At 41.3% G+C, this 23,027-nt stretch overlaps 1 protein-coding gene across 2 annotated transcripts; it reads right to left on the reverse strand.

Annotated features, from left to right (window-relative positions):
- Positions 1 to 391: 391 nt before the first annotated feature.
- On the reverse strand, positions 392 to 22,810 carry recql (RecQ helicase-like). 2 transcript variants are annotated; one of them, XM_062518446.1, is made up of 16 exons: positions 22,696 to 22,810; positions 21,963 to 22,034; positions 21,213 to 21,428; positions 20,513 to 20,692; positions 20,220 to 20,326; positions 19,470 to 19,668; positions 18,623 to 18,789; positions 17,801 to 17,882; positions 15,706 to 15,854; positions 5,946 to 6,063; positions 5,624 to 5,762; positions 5,083 to 5,174; positions 4,449 to 4,665; positions 3,587 to 3,725; positions 1,659 to 1,834; positions 1,095 to 1,233 (listed from the first exon to the last, which is right to left on the reverse strand). In XM_062518446.1, the coding sequence occupies exons 2-15, from the start codon at positions 21,982 to 21,984 to the stop codon at positions 1,703 to 1,705; spliced, it is 1,959 nt and encodes a 652-aa protein (XP_062374430.1). In that variant the 5' UTR covers positions 21,985 to 22,034; positions 22,696 to 22,810; the 3' UTR covers positions 1,095 to 1,233; positions 1,659 to 1,702. The 2 variants fall into 2 exon arrangements, with proteins under 2 accessions (XP_062374429.1, XP_062374430.1); XM_062518445.1 differs by lacking the exon at positions 1,659 to 1,834 and having other exon boundaries at positions 392 to 1,233.
- Between the last annotated feature and the right edge of the window lie 217 nt (positions 22,811 to 23,027).

The raw sequence follows: 23,027 nt of genomic DNA on the forward strand, positions 1-23,027 counted from the left end.
TCTGTGTCTGTCTGTTTGTTTGTTAGCAAGATAACTCAAAAAGTTATGGATGGATTTCGACAACATTTTCAGGAAAGGTCTGAAATGACCCAAGGAAGAAACGGTTACATTTTGGGAGTGATCCGGATCACCGTCTGGATCCAGGAGGTGCTTGGCAGAGGTCTGCGGTCTCTGTGCTTTTCTAGTTTATCATGAATCACTTGTTAGCTACAAACGATATGGTCAGTTTCTTCTCATTCCCTTTTGTTTTTTTAATTTATTATTTTTTGTTAAACTGGGATACCTTCAAAATATACTTTCTAGTTGCAATGATACAATAACATCTAATTTACTCAATTTAAACTCAATTCAAATAAAGACACAACTCTTAGTTAGGGTTATATACATTATTTTAATGCATACTTCCCTCTCTTTTATAATCAAAACGTAAATGCCTCAAAAGCATTGGGTAAATAAACTAAGATGTACATAACAGTGACATATTTATTCAAAAGCAATAATATGACCGCTAACAATATTTTTCTTCATATAGTGGCAGTTGTCCTCTATTCAAGTAGTGCAGAACATGGAAATGATAGAGCAATATAGGAAATGTATCTTCTGTTGTCACCTTGTGATCAACTTTCTCCTGATACTAACGCGAGTCCACAGGTCTCGTGCACTCTTTGTAATGGTGGAGCGGAAGGGTAAACGGAGGTTTCTGAAAGGTTCACGAATACAGGTCAGCACCCCAGGGTGGGCCTCCTGCAGGTGTTCATGGGAAACGTAGTTTATTCTGCGCAGCTGGCGGTTGTAGTAGCTTTGGAGATCGCAAAGCTCCTCCGCGGCGGTGTCGGAGATGATTGACACCCGCGAGGGTGAGTTGACGAGGGGCGGCGGCTTCGGAGGAAGAGACGCTCCCACACTGCCCCCCACAGGGGTCTGCCGCCGCCTTCTTTTCGGAGTGGTTGATTTTCGTTTTGGCGTAATTTTGAGAGGTTCTGGATCGACACATTTTGGCTCACTTCCCTCTTTACCGACATCATTTGTTTCTATGACGTTAATTTCCACGTCAACCTCAATGACGGCAGATTCCCACACTTTAAGGTTTGGTTCTTCACAAGAGGGGATCTCAATGCAACCATTCTCCACTTTTCTGGCCTGATTTTGATGATTCTTGTGTATTTTATCTAACCTTCCATTGCCCTCTAATACTGTAACTAAGTTAGCTGAAATGACATCCTCTGGTCCCTCCTGCAAAGAGAAAAGACATATAGTAAGGCCAATACTCTTCAATGTGACACAGTCTCCGAGACGACGGCTACATTTACGGCATTGCGGACGATGCATTCGTGTTAGTGTTAGCATGCAACACGATCATATAAAGCTGTATGTGTATGAACCCCCGATCAATGAGACATTTACAAATGTAGGCAAGTGGCGATTAGTAGGACAAACAAACATGTAGATCATAGCAAGCATGTGTCATCGTCATGGGACAAACACATGCATGAATGATTACCCAGCTGCAAGCAATTTAAGAGGGACGAAGGACAATATCATAACGCATATGCCCGACAAGCCCTCAAGGAGATGTGTTGCACCCTGTTATGTCTACATGCAAGCTGCACAGCTAACTGTATTAACGGGTAATATAAGCAGTAATTGGCAAACTGTACTTTTGACATCTTCTGTCCAGGGGGAAGGGTGGCGAGAGGCGGACTTAGTCTTGCCCCTTCTTGGGTTTCTTGGACACTGGCTGCTTCTCACCACTGCCACGGCTACTGGGCCGTTTGGCCTGTTTGAGTTTGGGCTTGGCACTACCCTCTACTCCAGTGTTCTCAACCTCAGTGACCTGGTGAGCAAACACAGGAGTGGTTTTTAGGCACGGGTCCAAGAGAAGGTGGGACACTTCATCATTCAGCTTTCGCAAAACAAAAAAAGGAAAATGATAGGAGGTTGGTAGTGCGAGAGTTGCAGAGAATTCAATTGGTTCTCTCTGGGAGATCCAATCAACCAAAAATGGTGACACGTGACGGAGGACATCTTTTTCTCTACTGCCAAGAGCCAGATCTTCAGACGAATAGAGATTTTCAGTCATGACCAAGCAAGATTCTTTTGCTAATCCCAGAACGTAGGTCTTCATAAATCTGTAAATAACTAGTTAGGGCCATTATGACAGCGGTACTGGTTTCTAAAAGGTCAAAAAGCCAATAACTAGTATTTGATGGTAGAGAGCCCAACTGCCACAGTTGGTGCTAAATATTGTGAGGGGACAGTTGGTTGATTCCAACAAACACTGCAAAGTTCCCTTGGCCAAGGTTATGTTTTCAGTGTGCATCTGTATATTTGCTAGGCTGATTTTCATGAAACTTAATAGGAAGTTGTATCAGAGTGGCTTTGACTGCCAGGGTGCCTCCGCAAATGGTGACTCGTGAAGGGGAAAAAAAAATTTGAGCCATTCTTCTGCCGTAAGGGGAGACGATTCAGAGGTGACGGATCAACCATGTATAGTGTTAACAAAAGTGGTATTTTGAGCGTTATGGATTTGTCGTCCTATAGCAAAGTCTCTGAAAATGTTGTGATATTTATTTCTAGTCACATCAACCCACCCTTTTATTATGCAGTATGACCCATTTAATGTGCAAATGAAATACATAGTGTTTTTATATTTAGAGATATCTAACTAAAATGATCATATATGGTTAGATTTTCTTTTAGTATGACCCCTTTCATGGCCATTTCACATTGCAAGTGGCTGACACACTCCCATAAATGGTCATTGAAAGCGGTTTCAATGTGTTTGCCATGTGAATTGCAGCAAATTAAATATCTAAAAACTATATCGTTGTGGTGAGTGGTGGTTTGCAGCTTTGAACATTATACTAGTGAATTCATTATGGACAATTACAAGTAAGGGTCAATGATGGTGTGCTGCTGATGCTGCTGCTGATGAATTGTCTATCCCAAATACTAAAGGCTGAGTGGAGGGTTAGTGACGGGCTCACTTGTGAGATGCAAATTCAGAAGTACACAGTCCACAACATAAAAACAAGAGTGCTTTTCAAACAAAGAGATATGGAGACCTACCGTTCACATCACCACTTTCAAATGGAAGAGAGAGTTTGAGGAAAGAAAATGTGAGAGCTAAAGATGACACTAGATCAAGAGGAGGGAAGTCACAAGACTGCTGACTACAGCCAAAACTACAGAGAGGATGAGGAAAACAAAGGGAAAAACTGGAAAATAAATTAATTACCACAGAAGAAATTCGAGAAGAGATAAAAAAAACATTAGTCAGTCAGGTGAAATCTGATTTAAAAAATCATCTACAAAACAGGTGATATTAAAACAGAAGTGAACACACTAGTTTCACTACATGAGTTGAGATGTCGATTATATTTGTTTCTCACATCAGAATCATGATGATTAAGCACAAAGAGCACAAAAGTTTAGATATACTTCAGAAAAATCTAAAAAAAGAAACATCACTAAAACACAGCACCTACTAGCACAGATACAGAGAGAGGAAAGTATGAAGCTTTAATATTAATGAAAGGCTTAGCATGGATGTCGAATAGCGTGTTTCAGTTTTGATTGGACTCACTGGACTCTCTTGAAGGCCTCCTGGTAGGGTCCTCTTCATCTTCATGGTGATGGAGTGAGCCTCGCTCTTCAGCAGTGCAGCCTTCCTGCCGGGCTTCAGGTAGCAGTAGGTGGTGTATGGGGTGAAGCTGTAGTCTTCGCTGTTGAAATGGAACATAGGAAAACTCAACAATGATTCAGAGGTATCCGTAATTTCCTGACTGTTAGCCGCGGCTTATACATTGATTTTGCAAAATTTCTCCAGCTATGAGGTTAATACAGGGGGGCAGTTAATATGGTGTTAATATGGTTTTGTTTCTTTTAACTTGCATAAAACACAAAATTGCACATGAACTGTTTGTGTTTTTCAGAATAGATACACCATAGAACACAGTATTGCAGAACTCAACTGTAGAAGTTCATGGTTCAGACTATATCACCGATTATTTTTGTGATTATTTCTCTAAGAAAGCTTCTAAAACTGAGTTTCTTCTAAATGTGCACTGTAAGAAGCCAGTTGCTTTGCTTGGAAATATGACATAAAACATGACATACAACATAAAGAGTAATAAAAAGAGAATATCCAAAAAATAAGTAATTTGCAGACGGTCCTTAACAAAGTTAAGGTCTTATGATTGTGAAAAACAATTTGCACCTTTCACAGATGGTCACGAATGAAGTTGTGAAATTCAAGACCCATACCAAATATTGTTGCACATCATCCTGTACATTCAATGAACTCCCATCATGTAATTGCCCTGGAGTGCTTAGCATGTCCGAATGTAGCCAACAGAATATCAGAACTGAATCATGGGGTGGGGTGGGGTGGGGTGGGGTGGGGTGGGGTGGGGTGGGGTGGGGTGGGACGGGACGGGACGGATTACCAGAGGTAGCCCTGCAGCAGCAGGTGAACGATGATGGCCTCGGCCTCCACGCGGGACAGAGTGGTCACATGGATCATCTGCCGTCGTTTGGCAGGGCCCTTGCCCAGCCACGTCTCGGACACCTTCAGTGGGGTCACCTTCTCGTCCAGAGAGCCGGCCAGCTCCACGATCTTCAGCACCTCGCGGGCATGCTTGGTGATGTCCACTGCGATGTAGTCTACCCAGGAAGCACATGATGATATTAATTAAATGGATATCTGTACTGCATATCTGCCTATCTGTACGGTACAACTGCAACTGTGGTCGGCCTGGGCCTTGTTGGGTTTGGATAAAAGTGTCTGTGAAATAATGTGCTCATTGGGGATGCACACAGTTAAATAGTTAAACTGTCGAACACATTAGTCCTTAATAGAATAATGTGCTGAAAAAAGGAATCTGTTTCATTTGAACAACTGGACAAAAAAGTCTCTATATAATTGATCCAATATTTTTTCCTTTTTCCTTAAACTGATGTACTGGCTTAAGAACATAGTATCGCTATAATAATGGCAACATTGTGAGACATGGCATTAGGCCTTGGCCGAGGTTGGGCTCTAGGTTTACATAAGTCAAGCTGTTTCTTCAAGTGGCTCACCGTTGCCTTGGCGGCAGATATCACACATCTCATTGCAGTCCTCGTCATCCCAAACCTCGTCAAAATGCACAGCGATGGTGGCGCGCCGACATCTACAGGCAATCACAGTTAGAGACAGAGGCAGTTTGCACTCACTCGATAACACAACATGAAACAACACAAAGAACACCACATATTTATAAAATATTTACATTCATCTACAGTAGCAAAAACCTGTGAAAAAAATGGTATTCCAACGTTCACTCAACACGGTTATTCCTAAACTAGATTTGCATCACTTTCTTGAATGTATTTGAGCAGGACTCTGATTCACCAAGTTAAAAAACACCCAACATTTGTGGAGGGCACACATGAATAGGATTTTCTATCTTTTTTTTTTACTTTTCGGCTAATATAATGTATCTGATTTAGTCAATGAGCCACTAAAGCCCCCCAAAATTGAATACTAGCAGCAGAAGTCAATGAACTTCAATACGGCTGTACAATGACTAACTGTAGAAATGAACTGAATGAACAACTCAAAGACAGGGTAAAGTCATACTTGTCTGCATTTTGGCAGTAGGCCACCATGTTATGCAGCTTCTGCTGCCCAGTGTGGTCCATGACTACCATGGTGGCGATCCTAAAGATGTCCTGATAGCCATAAAAAACAATACAATCGGCTGGGTTGTCATCCCTTCCTGAAAAAGACAACACACAGAAACAATACAGTACATCAGACAAACAAACCAATGAGCCATTTATTATTCTATGGTCATGAGTCTGATGATGATTTGAAATATTCGCCATCCTTACCACAAACAAAAACACAAACAAACAAACAAACAAACAACATAGGGGATTCAAGCAGAAGGCTGTCATACCTGCTCGGCCACTCTCCTGGTAGTAATTCTCTATGGACTTGCTCATGGAGTGGTGGATCACAAAGCGAACATCAGCTTTATCAATGCCCATTCCAAAGGCCACCGTTGCAACTACAACCTGTAAAGATTGGTCATAAATAATAGCATATCTTGAAAAATCCAGTCTAGAAAAATCACTCGGAATGTATTGAGGGGGTGTAAAATATCTGTATTCTGTACAGTTCTGAAGGATTTTGTGAAATGCTGTACTGTATTTATTCCTCACTGTTTTAACTTCAATTATTATTTTTCTTCAGCAACGAAAAAAATCATATTTAAACTGTGTGGCAGTGAAATTAAACTGAAGACCACCAGAGGGCCATTTACGGACTTGCCAACCAGGTCATCCTAAAATTGCTGAGTGACATTTAAATGAGTTGAGCTGTTATAATCAAAACGAAGAGACTACTGTACATTTGAATATGACAGTCAAAATACAGCAGCCATGCCATGCATCAAAATAAAATACAGTATTTTGTATTTTGAAAATATTAAAAAATATGTTTTTTGAAATGTATCGGTATACTTTATACTTCATATAATTTACTGTCTTGATGATCAATAATAGATGGTCTACTTTGCATCAGCAACAATGACTCAATGACTAATTCAAATGAATGATGAGAACAATAAGATGCCAGGTCTGATTTAAAGATACAACTCGGCTCCAACCTCTACTGGTCTGTAAACACAACCCTCTTTAAGAATACTCATGTGAAAACCATGCAGCTGACAGTGCTCTTCTTGCAAGGCCCACAATGAAATAGCAACACCAAGGCATCCCAAGTGCTCATTTGCCTTACTGGTTCAGTTGATCTTATATGATTCTGTTAGATAAGTTAACTGATGTGGCAAAAATAGGTCTATTTAATTTAACAACATTGTGTTTGAAAGAAACAACATGGGTTTGCTTCATTTCACGAGTTGTGGCTTAGTAAAACCCTCTTTTCCTTTTTCCCTAGCGAATATGCTCACTTTACGATTCAATTAGAAAATTGATACTCAAGTGAAATTACTATTTTAATACAATAAGGTTGTGTTTCTTCCAAAAACTAAGCTGTTTTATGTTCTGTAACTGTAAACACAGCCTGACTACTTTTCACTTTTTTACAGTGTATGCCTCGGAAAGTATTTTGCTGTATTTCAAAAATACAAAACACTAATGTATTTTGATACAAAATATGAAAGTATTTTCATCATCCCAATCAAATTCAAATTTCAAAATAATATTTCGTATTCACATTTATCCAAAATACTGGCCATCTCTGACTGTCACTCTGCAACATCAGAGAAATGTACAGTGGTCTCCGAGCTGCAATATATTTTGTTTAGTTGACTCATTTATTAATTAGATGTCTAAATTTCAGCTGAGCATAACTGAAAATAAGAACTGAAACTTCATAGTTGTGCATTATAAAATATGTAATAAATCATTGCCTGGATTGTTGCCAATCATGCTCGTTGACAGATGCCATTAGTTGTTGGTTTTCTTGTGTTTGGCCCCCTTAACATGGTTCTTGCATATTGATAAGTGTGTACATGTGTGTGTTATGCGGGAGGTGGTGGTTATTATTTACCACCTTTCACAGATCTACAAACAACCATAATTCTGCAACCTAATGACTTCTAACTAACCATTCCAGTAAGGTTCAGATGGCAATGCATCATGCTCCTATATATATAATTAATCATTTTATTTTCCTATATATAATAAAGCGCTTTGTATGAAAGATGCTAAATAAATACACTGGTCTAGTAAATAAATATGGTTATGAGGATAACTACATAATCGAAAGAGTCAAGAGAGACAGTGATCCAAAAGATTCCATTGAATGATGCATTGAACTGGTAACAATTAGTATGATGTCAAACCATTCCGTTAGGATCACAAAGGTGGCTAGGCAACATCATGATGCCATAGAACATAACACAGGGTAAATTGGAATTTTTGTTCACTTTTGCTTGAGCTTGTGTAACCAGTTGGCTGGTTTTGGATTTGTTGATCATTTGATATTCAAACTGTGATTTCTGGCGACCTGACTAATGAAATTTTGCTGGTTTTTAGCCTGCTGCCTGACAGCACGGCAGGATGAATGCAAAAAAAATAAGAAAATAGTTCAAAACAAAGGACTGGTGGAAGTAAAAAGAGAACTGGAGTCTTTGGGAGTCAACATTGATAAGGTGGATGAGACTAAAAAGAAAGAGAACAGAAAGAAGACCAAGAAGAGACTACAAAAGCTCCTAATGCAGGAGCTGAGGAAGAAGAATGAGCACAGCAAAAATGGACTAGATAACAGGACTTTCGAAGATGAGCTCCCTGACCATGTCTTACCTGCTTTGAATGAGCTGGAGACTTTGAGAGTGAACGCTGATGACGACGCAGAAGAAATGAAAAGGAAATTCAAAAGGAAGTCGGAACTACAAAGTTTCCTAATAAATGAGGCAAAGGAGGTCCAGCCTTGCAATACTGAACTTGACAACAAAGTTTACGAAGACTGCACTAAACCCATGGAGATACCTGAAGACTGCACTAAACCCATGGAGATACCTGAAGTCCTACATGTTCTGGATGACCTGGACACATTCTTGGACAAAGAGTTGGAAGTTGGACTCTGGGTGAGTAGAATACATCAGCTCACTTTGGGTGTAAGAAGTAGCCTTGCATCACCAGAACTGACTTGAGCTCAGAGCAAAAAGTAGAATATGTAAAAAGTGATACATTTAAAACATCAAAATGGTTCGCAGTTAATTTAATGACATGCTCCCCCAATTTGTTTATCTCTAGAAGGACGAATGAAAAAAGAGAAAGAGCGGGAGGTCTGTTTCTGGAGTGCCACACAAAACGTCCCGAGGAGGAAGTTTCAGGCAGGAAGACAAAGCAGCAGACGGCTGCCGAGAACAAGGACCATCAAAATGATCAATAAATCCCAAACCAGAAGCCAGACTTCACCGTCTCTCCTCAATTCATTTCTTAAATACAATTCTGCAACCTACAGTGGGTACGGGTTGAGAATGCACCTTCTCCCGCGGGACTCCCGAAGAGATCCCGCAGTGCGTCAAGCCGATTTTTTTCGAGGCTAAGGCAATGTACCCAAACAACCACCAGGTGGCAGAAAGTTTCAACTGTATTTAATGATGAAGACCGCATATCCGTCAATAGTCGACTCCTTAATCTCATTGAATCATTAAAATGAAGGTGATGACTGGCGAAATCATTCAAACGACACTTCAATGAACCATTGTTGAAATGAATGAAAATGGTTATAGAAATCGCCTACAGCCAGCGTTATAAGAAATATATAAGTAATAGTTAGTCTTCTTCCGTATTAAACAGATAGTCTACGGGACGCTCGTTCCGTAGGCTATTTTAAGGAACTACTCAATGCAGCGTTTCGTTATAAGAAATATATAAGTAATAGTTAAAGTCTTCTTCTGTATTGAACAGATAGCCTACGGGACGCTCTTTGATCCATATTTTAAGGAACTACTCAATGCACACACACTGGGTAAACTAGCGCGCTACAAACATTAAAATGTCAAATCATATTTATTTCTCTTTGTCGCCATGGTATTGGGGGAAACGCGGAGAGGCGAGATGGTCAGTCCTCGTATTTTTTCTTCGCGTTTCGTTATAAGAAATATATAAGTAATAGTTAAAGTCTTTTTCTTTATTGAACAGATAGCCTATGGGACGCTCTTTGTTCCGTATTTTAAGGAACTACTCAATGCACACACACTGGGTAAACTGGCGCGCTACAAACATTAAAATGTCCAATCATATTTATTTCTCTTTGTCGCCATGATATTGGGGGAAACGCGGAGAGGCGAGATGGTCAGGCCTCGTATTTTTTCTTCGCGTTTCGTTATAAGAAATATATAAGTAAAAGTCTTCTTCTGTATTGAACAGATAGCCTACGGGACGCTCTTTGTTCCGTATTTTAAGGAACTACTCAATGCAAACACACTACAATGCAAAACACACAAAGAAAACACTAAACATATAGCCTACAACTTAATGACACTTTAATGCAGCGTTTCTCAAACTATGGGCCGCGAAACGTGGAGACGGCTGCTGGTCCGCGAGACATGGAGTGAAATTAGGTCCGCTTCATCTGATAATTTGCTGCGCAATTGACCAAGCAACCGCGGACCGACAGAAAAAAAAAGCAAACGTTGCTGCTATCGGGAGGAAATGCTTGCTAATTTGATGTGTTCAAACATAGAGCCATACAATTAGGTGTGTCTGTTATTATGATAATTTTCGAGCATAACTGCTTGTCCATAGCTCAGTGACAGGTGTTAATAGCCTTGCCATAAGCACTGCTGCAGGTGCAGATCAACGAATACAGTAATGTTTTACAACCCAGCTGGTATCCGCTGTTCATTCCGACATATTCCCACTCGGCGGTAGGCCTAGGCCTATTTAACTTTTTTTTTTTTTTTCAAACAACGTGCCATTCCGACATGAGGTCATTAATAGGCTATTAATGTCATAACTATTAGGCTATCATTAGGCTTACTATGCATGGCTGTAGGCAGCTTTGAGTCCACTGAGATCTGGACCTCATCGGTTTTGAGAGCTGGAAATGCATGTGTTTGCTAAATATCGGTTGTTGTGCATGTTGCGTTCGCGACTCGGGGAAGTGAAAGCAGTTCTGTAAAGACATTGCAAGTTTTCATGCGCAGCTGTAGCTGATTGTGAAAGCCGATTGGAAATACATAAGTTTAGAGCGAACGTTTCAACTATGTTTGCCATGGTAGACAAAAATACTCAAATAAAACAATAGCCTAAAAATAACTGCATGCGTAATGGACACGGCTCTATATCCTAAATAATTTTCGAGGTTCGCCATTTGGTAATATGACCTATTCTTACTGACAATAATTTAGATTGAGCACAACTAAAGTTGCACGAAGGCAAAATACAGTCCTAAAAGCCTATTCTATATAGCCTGGCCAATATTGTAGATGTGCAATAAAAGCAGCATTTGCGTGCGTGCTTGCCGGTGAGGTGTAGCCTACAAAAATGAGCATAACATCTGATTATTAAAGTATGGCTATAGGATGGTTGGTTTAAAATTCAAGTGTAGTAAAAAAGTTTGTGCACATCCCCGGTCAAGGTGCAGAACAAGAGTAGGCTAAATCATAAAAAAATGGAAAAAGGTTCGCACACTTGAAATCCTTCTTTTTTGATTTTATTTTATTTTCTTTATCACAAAGGAATGACGTTTCGACCGTGTGGTCTTCTTCAGATTAAAATTCAAGTACGTGCGTTATTTAACCCCTCGAGACCGACTGCAGTCTGCTGACACAGCCAGACGACTCTCCCAACCCATTCATTCGTTTTGGCCGATATAACCCATTCATTCGTTTTGTGCGTATATAGATTCCTGCATGCTGAATTACCGTGACCCTTAGCCTACCTTGTGGATGATTTTTTCTCATTGGAATACAGCAGGACAGAATGCCTTTTATCTAACAAACGCAAAAGCTGAGATTGTTGGAAGGACTAGGCTACTCAACAAACTTGTTTTTCGTTTCTGGGAGATCTCGTTATCGTTTTGGATTGTCGAATTTTTATACTTATTGTTTGGACTTATGGACAATGAACTTTGAGGGGTGGTTGTTAGTGCTTTACAAAGCTTTGTGTTAATAAGTGTCGGTCCTCCTATCCTTCAGCTCACTGCGCGATGCAGTTGCGCATAGTGGCCACGAAGTCATTAACTGTTTACGACACAATACATGATATTTGTGTTTTTCGTGTTACTCTTGATTATAATAAGAGGCAAATTGTTACAGGACAACTTAAACTGACTTCCCCAATGCTTCCCCGCAGCACATTACATTTTAATATAGGATGAACAAATATGGACTTGCTATATTAAATCCAGTAGCCTAATAATTCTATGTGCCACGTCCGATTTCGCAAGTGATGTAGTAGGCTACGTTTAAACATCGACAAACGTCTGTGAGACTACCCATTTCATGAAGAGCAATTGTCTTGTGCGATCATTCCCCCTCCCCCACACTTGTCTAACCAGTTCACTAGACATTATAGATTGCCTCCCTCCCCCCTCTCTCTCGACAGACACTTCCTGACACTAGGGCTCGGGATCATGACATCAAAACTTCGCGGGCACAGCCACATTGGCAGCTTCACTCCTTAGTTTACTATGGATTACTATGGATTTACTCCCGCCTTTTAGTGTGTTCCTGTTACTTAGTTTTTGCCTTCTTGGTCGTATGTTGCTGTGTAGTGGGGTGTAACAGTGCAACCCACGATCGCAAGAGGAAAATAATAAATCGCTACTATATTTCTGCTTCTTGTCTTGTGCATCTGAATGAATGGATATTACGTTCAGTGCGCTACCAAATGGCGGCGATATTCCTAGAGTTCAAGGCGTGTGCCCGAGCCCTATTATGTAAATGTAAAAATGTGTGTGTGTGTGTGTGTGTGTGTGTGTGTGTGTGCGCGCGCGCGCTGAACCACGAATTCACATATTAACATCGCAATCATAAAAAAAATCGCAAAACTTTTTAATAAAATAATGCCTCTTGTCTTAATGGGTTCCGGAGGTTCGTAGAGTAAGTTTTGAACCCCGGTCGCTGACGTGTGATTAAGATGCCTCATCCAGTTACGCCACCGTTCGAGTATAAATATGTTCGCACTTAGCCAAGAAATATAAAGGATTCAGTCAGTCGGGTTCATTTATTCGCAGCATGCACTTGAAACGCCGATCAAAAGTTCTGACATGTTAAACTGACGTTAGTCATTAATTCACCACATGATAAAATGCTGTTATATTGACGCACAGTAGCCCACAGTAGTCTATGTCTATCTCTGAATCAACATGAACATGCATAACGAGATCCATATATTCTAAGTTGCTAGAAACTTCTTTTGCGGAACTAGGCCTACTACTCGATGGTTACAATGAATCACCCTCACTGCCCTATCGCATATCTGACCATCCATACAATGTTACAAAATGCGCGATCTTCTCCATGCATGTAGCCTACGGTTATAAGTAAAGTGACATGATAGGCATGTATGCCTATTAAAGATATTTCTGTTAAATACATTTTATTTTCAGTTGTCAAAAGTGGTGGGGACAAAATCTGTGATAAAGTGCTGGGTAAGCTACCCAGCGTCGCCGGTTAAAATGAACATGCCTCCGTTTTAAAATAGCCTATAGGCCTACACATTTCTAAGTATTCCTAGCATAAATGTAGCCTAAATGTCCATCTTGTCCATCTCTTTCGTCTTCGCCTTGACAATAATAGCCTATTCACGGAAATGCGGTTTGTAACCGTAATGAATTAATGAATTAATCTAAGGTTGCCTATCGAGTCTTTCAGGTTGAATTGAAGGCTTCTAAAACCATTTTCAACAATGGTTTATTGAAACGTCGTTTGATTATAATTTCGCCAGTCATCACCTTCATTTTAATGATTAAATGAGACGGATTAAATGAGACGGATATGCGGAGCATTTCTCTCCCTCTCCATTGACCAAAACGTTGCTCTGGCATCTCTGCTGGACTGACTGAGTTATAGGCTACGTCGAGTGAGAGAGCCAGCTGTGAGGTAGGCTGTAAAACATTCGAAAACTCTGAAACTGCAATCTGACATGCCGAGCGTGATGTCTCTTTTCTCCGCTCGTCACCAGCGCGGTGTCCTCGGGTTTTTCCATGAGCCGAACCTTCATATTATTAGGGCGGTCTATGTTGCCCCCTTGCGGTTGCAGTTTTCCCGATGCTTCGGGAGTCCCGATGTGCGGGAAAGAAAGGAGCATTCTCAACCCGTACCATCTGTAATGACTTGTAAGACCAGTAAGGACTAGATGGGAGTGTATGATCCCCCTTTATTTTTATTTGTTTTATGAGAAGTACAGATTATAGATCTGCCCCAAAAATAAAATTGCTCAAATTGGCCTTCATGCATGCACTGCAGTAAAAACAAACATAGCCATACAAACATACATTTTAGATACCAACCCATATCTAATGTTGCATATCTATCTAAATTTCATCCAAGGACGGATGGACGACGACCAACATACAGTATGAAAAAAAAAACCTAGTCTTCCTAGGCCCTATAAGGTTTTCAAGAGATAAACCATGCCCGGCCCACCCTTCTTTCAGGGTGCGGCAGGTGGGCAACGGGTCAAAACAATGGGTCCTTCCGGGTCATCCTTGTGGGCCTACATGCCCACCAAGTTTCGTGCAGCCCGGTCTTTCAGTCACAGTGTCCCGGGAACCATTGACAGCTTCGCTAGCACGGCCGTCATAATAAAGAGAGATTGATCGCTAACGCTCTGTCTGTCATTCTCACTGGTCCCTTTCTCTCTTTTTCCCACCCTCGCATGAAGTATCATTTACCACCTTTCACAGATCCACAAACAAGCATAATTCTGCAACCTAATGACTTCTAACTAACCGTTCCAGTAAGGTTCAGATGGCAATGAATCATGCTCCTATATTTTTTTATTCAAATTTATCATTATCATTTTATTTTCCTATATATAATAAAGCGCTTTGTATGAAAGATGCTAAATAAATATGGTCTAGTAAAAAAAATTGGATATGAGGATAACTACATGAACAAAAGAGTAAAGGAAGACAGTGATTCCAAAGATTCCATTGAGTGATGCATTGAACTGGTAACGATAGTCTGATGTCAGACCATTCACTTAAGAATCACAAAGGTGGCTAGGCAACATCATGATGTCATAGAACATAACACAGGGTAAATTAGAATTTTTGTTCACTTTGCTTGAGTTTGGGTTTCAGATTTGTTGATCTATTGATATTCGAACTGTGATTTCTGGCGATCTGATTTTAATGAAGTTTTGCTGGTTGTTAGCCTGCTGCCTGGAAGCACAGCAGGATAAAAGAAGCAAAATAATTACGAAATGCGTCAAAAGCTACGGACTGGTGGAACTAAAAAAAGAACTGAAGGCTTTGGGAGTTGACATTGATGAGGACATGGCTGAGACAAAAAAGAAACTACAGAAGCTCCTAATAAAGGAGCTGAGGAAGATCGAGCATGACACAGATGGACTGGACAACAGGAATTACTTGGATGACCTCCCTGAACATATCATATCTCTTCTGGATGAACTGGACACTTTGATAGTTTACGTTGATGACGACGCGGATGTAGAGCACAGGAAAATAAATAGGACCAAGGAAATACAAACGATCCTAATAACTGAGGCGAAGGAGGTCGAGTCTTGCAAAACAGGACTGGACAACAAAGTGTCCGAAGAGGAATGCACCGTGCCCATGGAGATCCCAGAAGATGTCCTAACTATTCTGGATGACAAGTTCTGGACAAAGTGTTGAAGGAATCAGAGAGAAAATTGAATGAAATCTAACCAAACGTTATTATCTTACATTTGGCAGCTGGGGGGGTCGTGAATTTGCGAGTAAACACAAGCTCACCTCTTCAAGTCTTTCATTTAACTCACCGTTGGCATCAATAAAGGGAGGCAAATCACTATGCTCTGTCTGTCACTTTTTCTTTTTGTCGAACCCTCACAAGAAGCAGATTCTGCGGGAGATTCTAATTCACACACTCCGGGGAGCTTTCCAGGGAAGCTGGATGTTTGCTCGTTTTGAGTAGTTATGGGTAAAAAAAAATCGTACTGGGTGTACTTTGATGTGAAATGTTGTGGATGCTACACAAAATGCCCACAGGATGGCAGGTCTGCATTTACCTGGACCTTCTTGTTGGTCCAGTGCCTGTGGACACGGGACTTGTAGCTGGGCTCCATGTTGGCGTGGTACGGCTGCGCCGAGATGCCCTGCTTCTGCAAGTCTGCAGACACATTCTCAGCGTCCTTTTGAGACAACACATACACAATACCTGAACGACAGAGATTTGGGACAAGATTAACGAGGGTGAGCTGAAGACCTTACATACTGTAGACTACCTGCACATTTCTCAACTTCAACTTCTCTTTCAGCCTTTTACTTCCAGGCTACTTTAAGTCATGGTAGTTTAAAGGAACCGTATGTAAGATTGTGGCCAAAACTGAAACTGTAATCACTTTCAAAATGTTAGACAGTTTATAGCTGCAGCTGTGGTAACTAGAGCAGAGGGGTATTCCACAAAGCCGTTTTATCACAAAACCGGGTAAGTTAACCCAGGGTTTGCGGTAACTCTAGGTTTTCCGTTCCAAAATGAACACGGTATGTTAGTTACTATAGAAACATATGCTCTGAACCAAACCTGGTCGGAGCAGGTTTTGCACAGGTTAAGTTTGAAAGATAACCCGGTTTTGCTCAGGGTAGGCTATTTAAACCCGCGTTTTCTGCAGCTTTCTCGTGTTCGCAATGGCATGCCCTATTAATGAGAGGCCTATTGACATCGGAGTGCAAATAATTCGTGCAATTCACCGAGAGAGATTGATAAGACCACGGCTCGACATCTTGATGAATTTTGGCTGAAGCGATATCGTTTTTCACGTTAAACTTTAATATATTTTAATAGCCTTCTCCAGCCCGTTACCAATCGTGAACCTGGCCTCAGTTCACTGCAAACTATTTGCATAGCTCTTCGTTTATTTGCGACGTGTTTTCTGTACAGTATTTGAGATGCTGAGCATAGGGAAAGCTACGGTCTGCCAATCAGTGCGTAAGTCTGTCTTGCGCTGGAGTGGTTAGTGCGCGACTTCATCCTCTGTCCTGGCCAGAACTCACAAGGGTCATTAAAATGGAGTTTCACCAACTCACAGGCAATGCTTTAAGTGTCCCCAAGTGGCACAGAAATTATCCTTGCTGTTGACATTTCATATGGGTATTACTATATATGAGGCCGATTAACAGGAAAGGCTATCACAGTATAAATGTTTAGGTAGGTATACGCAGCCTATATTGGCCATTTCCTATATCTTCAAGATGGTTTGTTAATCGCTGTCGATTTTGTCATAAGCCAAGATGATATAGCCTATGATGCTTCGTACATGATTACTTATGTGGAGGCACAATTGCCTGGTTCGGTCTACGATGCAGGATGTAATTTGAGCTATGCATTTCAACAGACTGCGTTGCATTATGAACATATCATAGACCTTATATAATCGATGTGCTTGTGCAAGATAGCTCAAAGTTTGTATTTGGTCGCAGCGCAATTCGATGGGTAGCTCCTTGGGGATCGAGGGTATCCATGCCTCCCGACGCTCATCACCCTGTACCCTAATCCTGCTCCTGGACCACAGGCAACATTTAACCTGGCACACAGCAGAACCCGCGATTGAAAACACATTTGGGATATTGAAGTCCAAATTTCAATGCCTACGTAGTATAAGAGTGTGTCCGAACGGGCTTGCGTAATTGTTGCATGCGCCGTCCTCCACAATATAGCCATTCCGCGCAAAGAGATGTAGAAATGTATGTGGATAAATAATAATTACTACCATGAATCGTAATATGTTATCTTTACTTGATCAGATGATCGCTTGGGCCCATCGGAGTAGCCTACATCTTTATAAAATAACAGGTTATGTGATAGGAATGCTAAGAAAACTTAACTGAGATATGAATAGATTCATCTTTAGGAACGTGCTTTTGTGTGCATTCACGCAGTCAGCGATCCGCTACCAGGGTTTCTCTGAATGGCAGAGGCTTTGGTGTTACTTTTTAAAACTTTTTTTAAAAATGTATTACAGCTTGCGTTCGAGTTCTGAGAAACTGGCCATAATGACAATATCCTGGCCACTACAGAAAACACCTTCTAACAACTTCAGCACAAAATGTGCTTGTGACATTTCTGAAAAGAAGGAAATTAAGACTCCGTAAAGAAAAATATACCTGACTGATCCTTGTATTTGCTTTTGATAAGGGAGGCGATTTGGCTGATTGAATCTTCATTCAGGGGATCTTTGTAGCGTACCTGGAATGCAAGAAATTACTTCAAACTCGAATTACCGCATTGTTTCCACACAGCCATGATTTTTTCTGGCTGACATACATTTGTGTGGCTAGGCAAGTTTTTAAAGGGACACTTTACCGATTAGCATTAAGCTTTGTATCTTTAGAAAACCAGTCATGTTTTTGAATGGTCGTGCGTCATTCCCTCAGTTTGCCTTGAGATGGTAGAAATACGGATTTCAATGTTGGACTTCCTGCTTTCAATGATGTAAAAATCATAATTTTACATCATTGAAAGCAGGAAGTCCTATTCATGGGTTTCATTGAGATCCCTATTTCTCCCATCTCAAGGCAAACTGAGGGAATGATGCACGACCATTCAAAAACATGACTGGTTTTCTAAAGATACAAAGCTTAATGCTAATCGGTGAAGTGTCTCTTTAAGCAAGTTAAAAGAAACAAAATCATATGAAATGCCCCCACGTATTTACCACATAGCTGAAGAAATTATGCTAAATCAATGCCACGGCTAATAGTTGGGAAATGACGGTAAATTAGGGCTTACCCGTAAATTCCTGACTATTAGCCGCGGTTTATACATTGATTTTGCAAAATTTCTTCAGCTATGAGGTTAATACAGGGGGGCAGTTAATATGGTGTTAATATGGTTGTGTTTCTTTTAACTTGCATAAAACACTGTCCTGCGGCTTATACACAATGCGGCTTATATGCGGGAAATTACTGTGAAGTGTCAGCGAGTACCTCGTAGAAGAGGTTGGGCCGGTTGAAGGGGGCGGTGAGGGTGGTGGTGTCCGGGATGCAGAGGAGTTTCTGGCAGTCCTTCACCACACTGCTGGTGGCCGTGGCGGTCAGGCCCAGTAAGGGCACTTTGGGAAACTGCCTCTTCAGGATGCCCAACAGCTTGTAGTCTGGATGGGGAGAGTCAGCAAGAGGCACAGACTCACCGTTCATTGCATGCCAAGATTGCGTAATACAAGGAGGAATGGTTCACTATGAGACATATATCTACCATAGTTTAAAAGTCTCTATGGTCTTAATCCCAGGCAAGGTATGTAATAAATGTTTTCATGCACCATGGAATTGCTTTATTATGAAAAGAATTTTCAGATTCCTGATTCATCCCTTTTTAATACTGCAGTAAACACAAGAATTCCTTCATAATGGGACAGCAAAAAATAATTCAATACCGACAACATTTCAGTAACATATCTCCCTATGACATATTCAGTAGGTTGTGCGCAGCTGCTCATTACAATTAATTGTGTGAAAAGATACACACAAAATAAATGTACACAAAATAAAACTGCACCCAAGACAAGAGAGACATAGGCTTTCTTAAATCCAGGATGACATTTCTAATTACATACTATAGTATAGAGTATGGCATTACATGCAAAGGTATTACATGCAAACCAACAATCTGACCAATGAGAGAGTAGCTTAATGGTGTGTGGAGTTTTGTTCCATGTTGCCATGTGAACATGAAACAACCACCAGGACAGCCTCAAAATTTATATTTAGTAATTAGGCTTGAGCGATGGTGCATTTAGTATTACTGTTGTACTAATGGCACCTTATCAGATCTCACCTGGCCTGAAGTCATGTCCCCACTGACTGCAACAGTGCACCTCGTCCACTGCGAAGCGTGCCAGCAGGCCCAGGTTGTAAGCCTTTTCCAGCTTGGCCATCAGCTGCTTGCTCTTGGCGATCTTCTCCGGAGTCACGTACAGCAGTTTGAAGGGGCAGTCTTTGTCGGTCAATCCCGTCATCACCGAGCGGACATGTTCCTGCGGAAATAAAGTACACTGTTGTTAAGTTAAGCATGCCTCACAACACTCAAACAATTCATAGCATCAACAATGCCCACCTATTACTGTTTAACACCCACCCCGCCACCACGGGCAGCTACTAAGATTAATATTGAATTTGGATTTTGCCTGGCAGCTCCCCTGCTTCCTGTCCACAACCTTTGGGTCCAATCACAACCTAGCTTGTCCAAAAGACGCACCGGATTGTTGGTCTGATTGGTTGTAGGATTATCCAAGTGTACGGAGTCATTTGAACGATGCCAATGGAGCTCGACAGTCCCACCCCTCCTCCGAGAGAGTACACCTCTTGCGCAGTACAAATAAAGCGCAGACTCCCCATACTAATGTTCAATCTTAAAAAAAATAATAACTTAGTATGGTGATAGCCAGACTACTGACAAATTCCTTGAATCCGAAAACCTAGACATAAACGGATTTCCTCAGGATTTCCTCAATGCTGCAAGAGACTAGTGACGCAGGACCATGGAATGAGATTACAGGCAGAATAACGGGCTGGTTTTGTCTGCTACCTTTGTGCTGGAGGCGTTGAGGCAGACAGCAGAAACTCCGACTGATTCCAGATACATGAGCTGATCCTCCATTAGAGACAGCAGTGGAGTTATCACTAGTGTAAAACCTGCTCACACACACACACACACACACACACACACACACACACACACACACACACACACACACACACACACACACACACAATATAAAATATGATATACACTAAAACAACACAAGTAGATACCTAAACAAAGTTACAGAGAAATACATGAAGCATTTAGCCATTATATCACAAAGTGCTGTTGAGAACCTTTGGAGCACACAGCTGGGAGCTGGTAGCATAGACTCTTCCCTCGGCCTGTTGGCATGACGAGGAAGAGGTCCTTCCCAGACATGCTGAGGTTTATGGCCTGGAGCTGGAGGGGTCGAAACTTGGCCAGTTTGAATGTGGAGCCCAGCTTCTCCTGCACTTCTTTAGACCAGGGGAAATCTGCAGAGAGAAAAGGAGAAGTTCATGAAAGAGCAGGTGCAACAGATGAAAATACAAGCAGATGAACGGCATCAGACGAAAAATACCGATCATACTGTAGTCACTGACAGGATGCAGGACACACTATGTTACACGTGAACCATTATTTCCAAATTTCCAAATTAATTGACATTGACGAGAAGAAAGAAAGAAAGAATGAAATAATCTAGTTTTTGAGCTAAGGAGTTTTTGTGTGGCTTATTAAAGGACAAAGGGAAGTGCCATTTATAGACTATGACCAAGTTGGGACGATTATCATCTGAGACATTCTGGAGTCTCGTTATGAGCAGTCATATCAATGTAATACAACATTTACTGATAGACATTGAATAGAATAGAATAGAATAGAAGTTTTATTTGTCATTGCATTAATACAGTGTATGAACACAACGAAATTCAAGGTGCTACTCCCGATCGGTTCTTCCTTTAAAAGAATAAATATGTAATAAATTGGTAGACATTGATCGGATGAGAAGCTCACCTGAGTTCTTGAAACTCTGCAACTCCTGCTTGCTGAGGCTTGGCTTGGAGGGCTGAGAGGAGCCAGGCGACGCGGACTCCCCATCAGAGGACAGAGACTTGAGCAGGCGCGCCCTCCGCGAGTTCAGCTCGCTTTGTCTGTCCAGCAGGGCGGCGATCTGCTGCTCCACATCCTCCAGCTCCAGCTCAACAGAGGCCAGCTCTGCCTGTACATCATCTGCAACAGCCAACCAATTAAACAACAAATACGCATGGTGCCGGAAATATTACATGCCAATCACACAACCTCCTTGCCGGCCTGCATACTTACATCTAGAGATTCTTTAATGACTCGCTTCGACCAAATCATTGTTTTTTCCTCTAACAAATGTATGTGGACACTATGTTCTGACACACACACACACACACACACACACACACACACACACACACACACACACACACACACAACAGGTAATTCTCTGAGGAATATACAGTACCAGGTGACATATCACCCACAGTTTAGGAGAGGGGAGGGCTAGCGGGTCTGACACCTTTGGCTCACTAACATCCCTAACAAGCTCCTTCAGGGAGTGGCTAATGGCGAAAAACCATGCTACGTTTGTTCTAGTCTTCAAAGTCCCCGAGGAAAACTGCATCACCACCTGCCCCTGCGAGACTAAACCTAACCATCATACACTACACAAACAACTCAGGCGGCAGTCTAGGAATAAAAGATTTATAATATTTAGTACAAGTGGAATCAACTCACCTTCATTGCTGTTGTTCTCCATGTTAAGCACAAGGCTTCAGAAACAGGAAATCTGTCGCTTTCACTTTCATTCTGAAAGGGGAAAATCCATGTGGATGTATAATTAGCTGTTCTGTTATCTTTATCTTTCTCTAATCTACTCTAATCCTCTTTCTTTCACTTTTGCTTTGTTCACCAAACTATGGCAATAGGCTAATCCATAACTTCTAAGTAGCCTACACTCACAGAGTGGACTAATGGCCCACTCCCCAGTTGGGTCCAATCTTTCCGACAGCTCTCCTAGTCCTAGCCAACGACGGCACAGGGTGACTGGAATGTTATCTCAGTGTAAACAGAGGAAGTGGGAATGTATAAAGAAAGAATCATTTCCTAAAAAGGACGACATACAGTATCCTGACGTTGCCTGTGAATGCTGGAGTAGCTAAATCCCTGAATATGATAATGTTCTATAGAGCGACAAACCTACTGAGCAAGCCAGTTTTGCTCATGTTGCACTTAACAGTTACAGTTCACTTCAGTTTTTTTGCATTCATTAATATAAGGTAAATTACTGTGAGCACAATGACGTTAGCTGAAGTGTGAACTATTAACACCCCGCCACCACGTTCACTTCACTTCACTTTCTAGCTTAGCTAACTTAGGCAGTGCACCTGTGCGGAGAGCGGAGAAAATCGAACTTCCTAACAGGGAATTGATCTCCATAAAATCGCCATCGCTAAGGTCATAAACTCACCGTTTGGTCTGGATCCTCTTGTGCGGCGACACGATGTTACCGCCTTGTTAGTAGTTGTTTCTCTTCTGTTTTCATCTCCGTTGTCTGGTTGCTACAGTTACTCTATAAATGTCAGGATTTGGACCAATGAGGCTGGGATGCTACGCGCCCTCTGATTCGCATGTGGGTCTCCATTGGCGGGTGTATCCACGTGGTCAGAGGGTGCATCAGAAATGTTGAGGTACATTCAACAAACAACTAACCATTTTATTACTGCTCAAAAAGCATTAAAGACACTTTTTCTACAATAAATAAAATGAGTTGTAACAGATGTTAAGTGAAAACTGAGGTCT

The sequence above is a fragment of the Sardina pilchardus genome, chromosome 17, assembly GCF_963854185.1.
Source record: "Sardina pilchardus chromosome 17, fSarPil1.1, whole genome shotgun sequence".
NCBI classification, from domain to species: domain Eukaryota; kingdom Metazoa; phylum Chordata; class Actinopteri; order Clupeiformes; family Clupeidae; genus Sardina; species Sardina pilchardus.

What these genes read in the sequence shown, in the direction of transcription:
- recql (XM_062518445.1), bottom strand. Translation starts at nt 21,984, where the DNA reads ATGGAGAACAACAGCAATGAAG. An exon ending in CAAATACAAGGATCAGTCAG is followed by an intron (nt 15,855 to 17,800) that starts GTATATTTTTCT and finishes TCTGTCGTTCAG; the next exon opens with GTATTGTGTATGTGTTGTCT. An exon ending in TATCTGCCGCCAAGGCAACG is followed by an intron (nt 4,666 to 5,082) that starts GTGAGCCACTTG and finishes CTTCCTGGGTAG; the next exon opens with ACTACATCGCAGTGGACATC.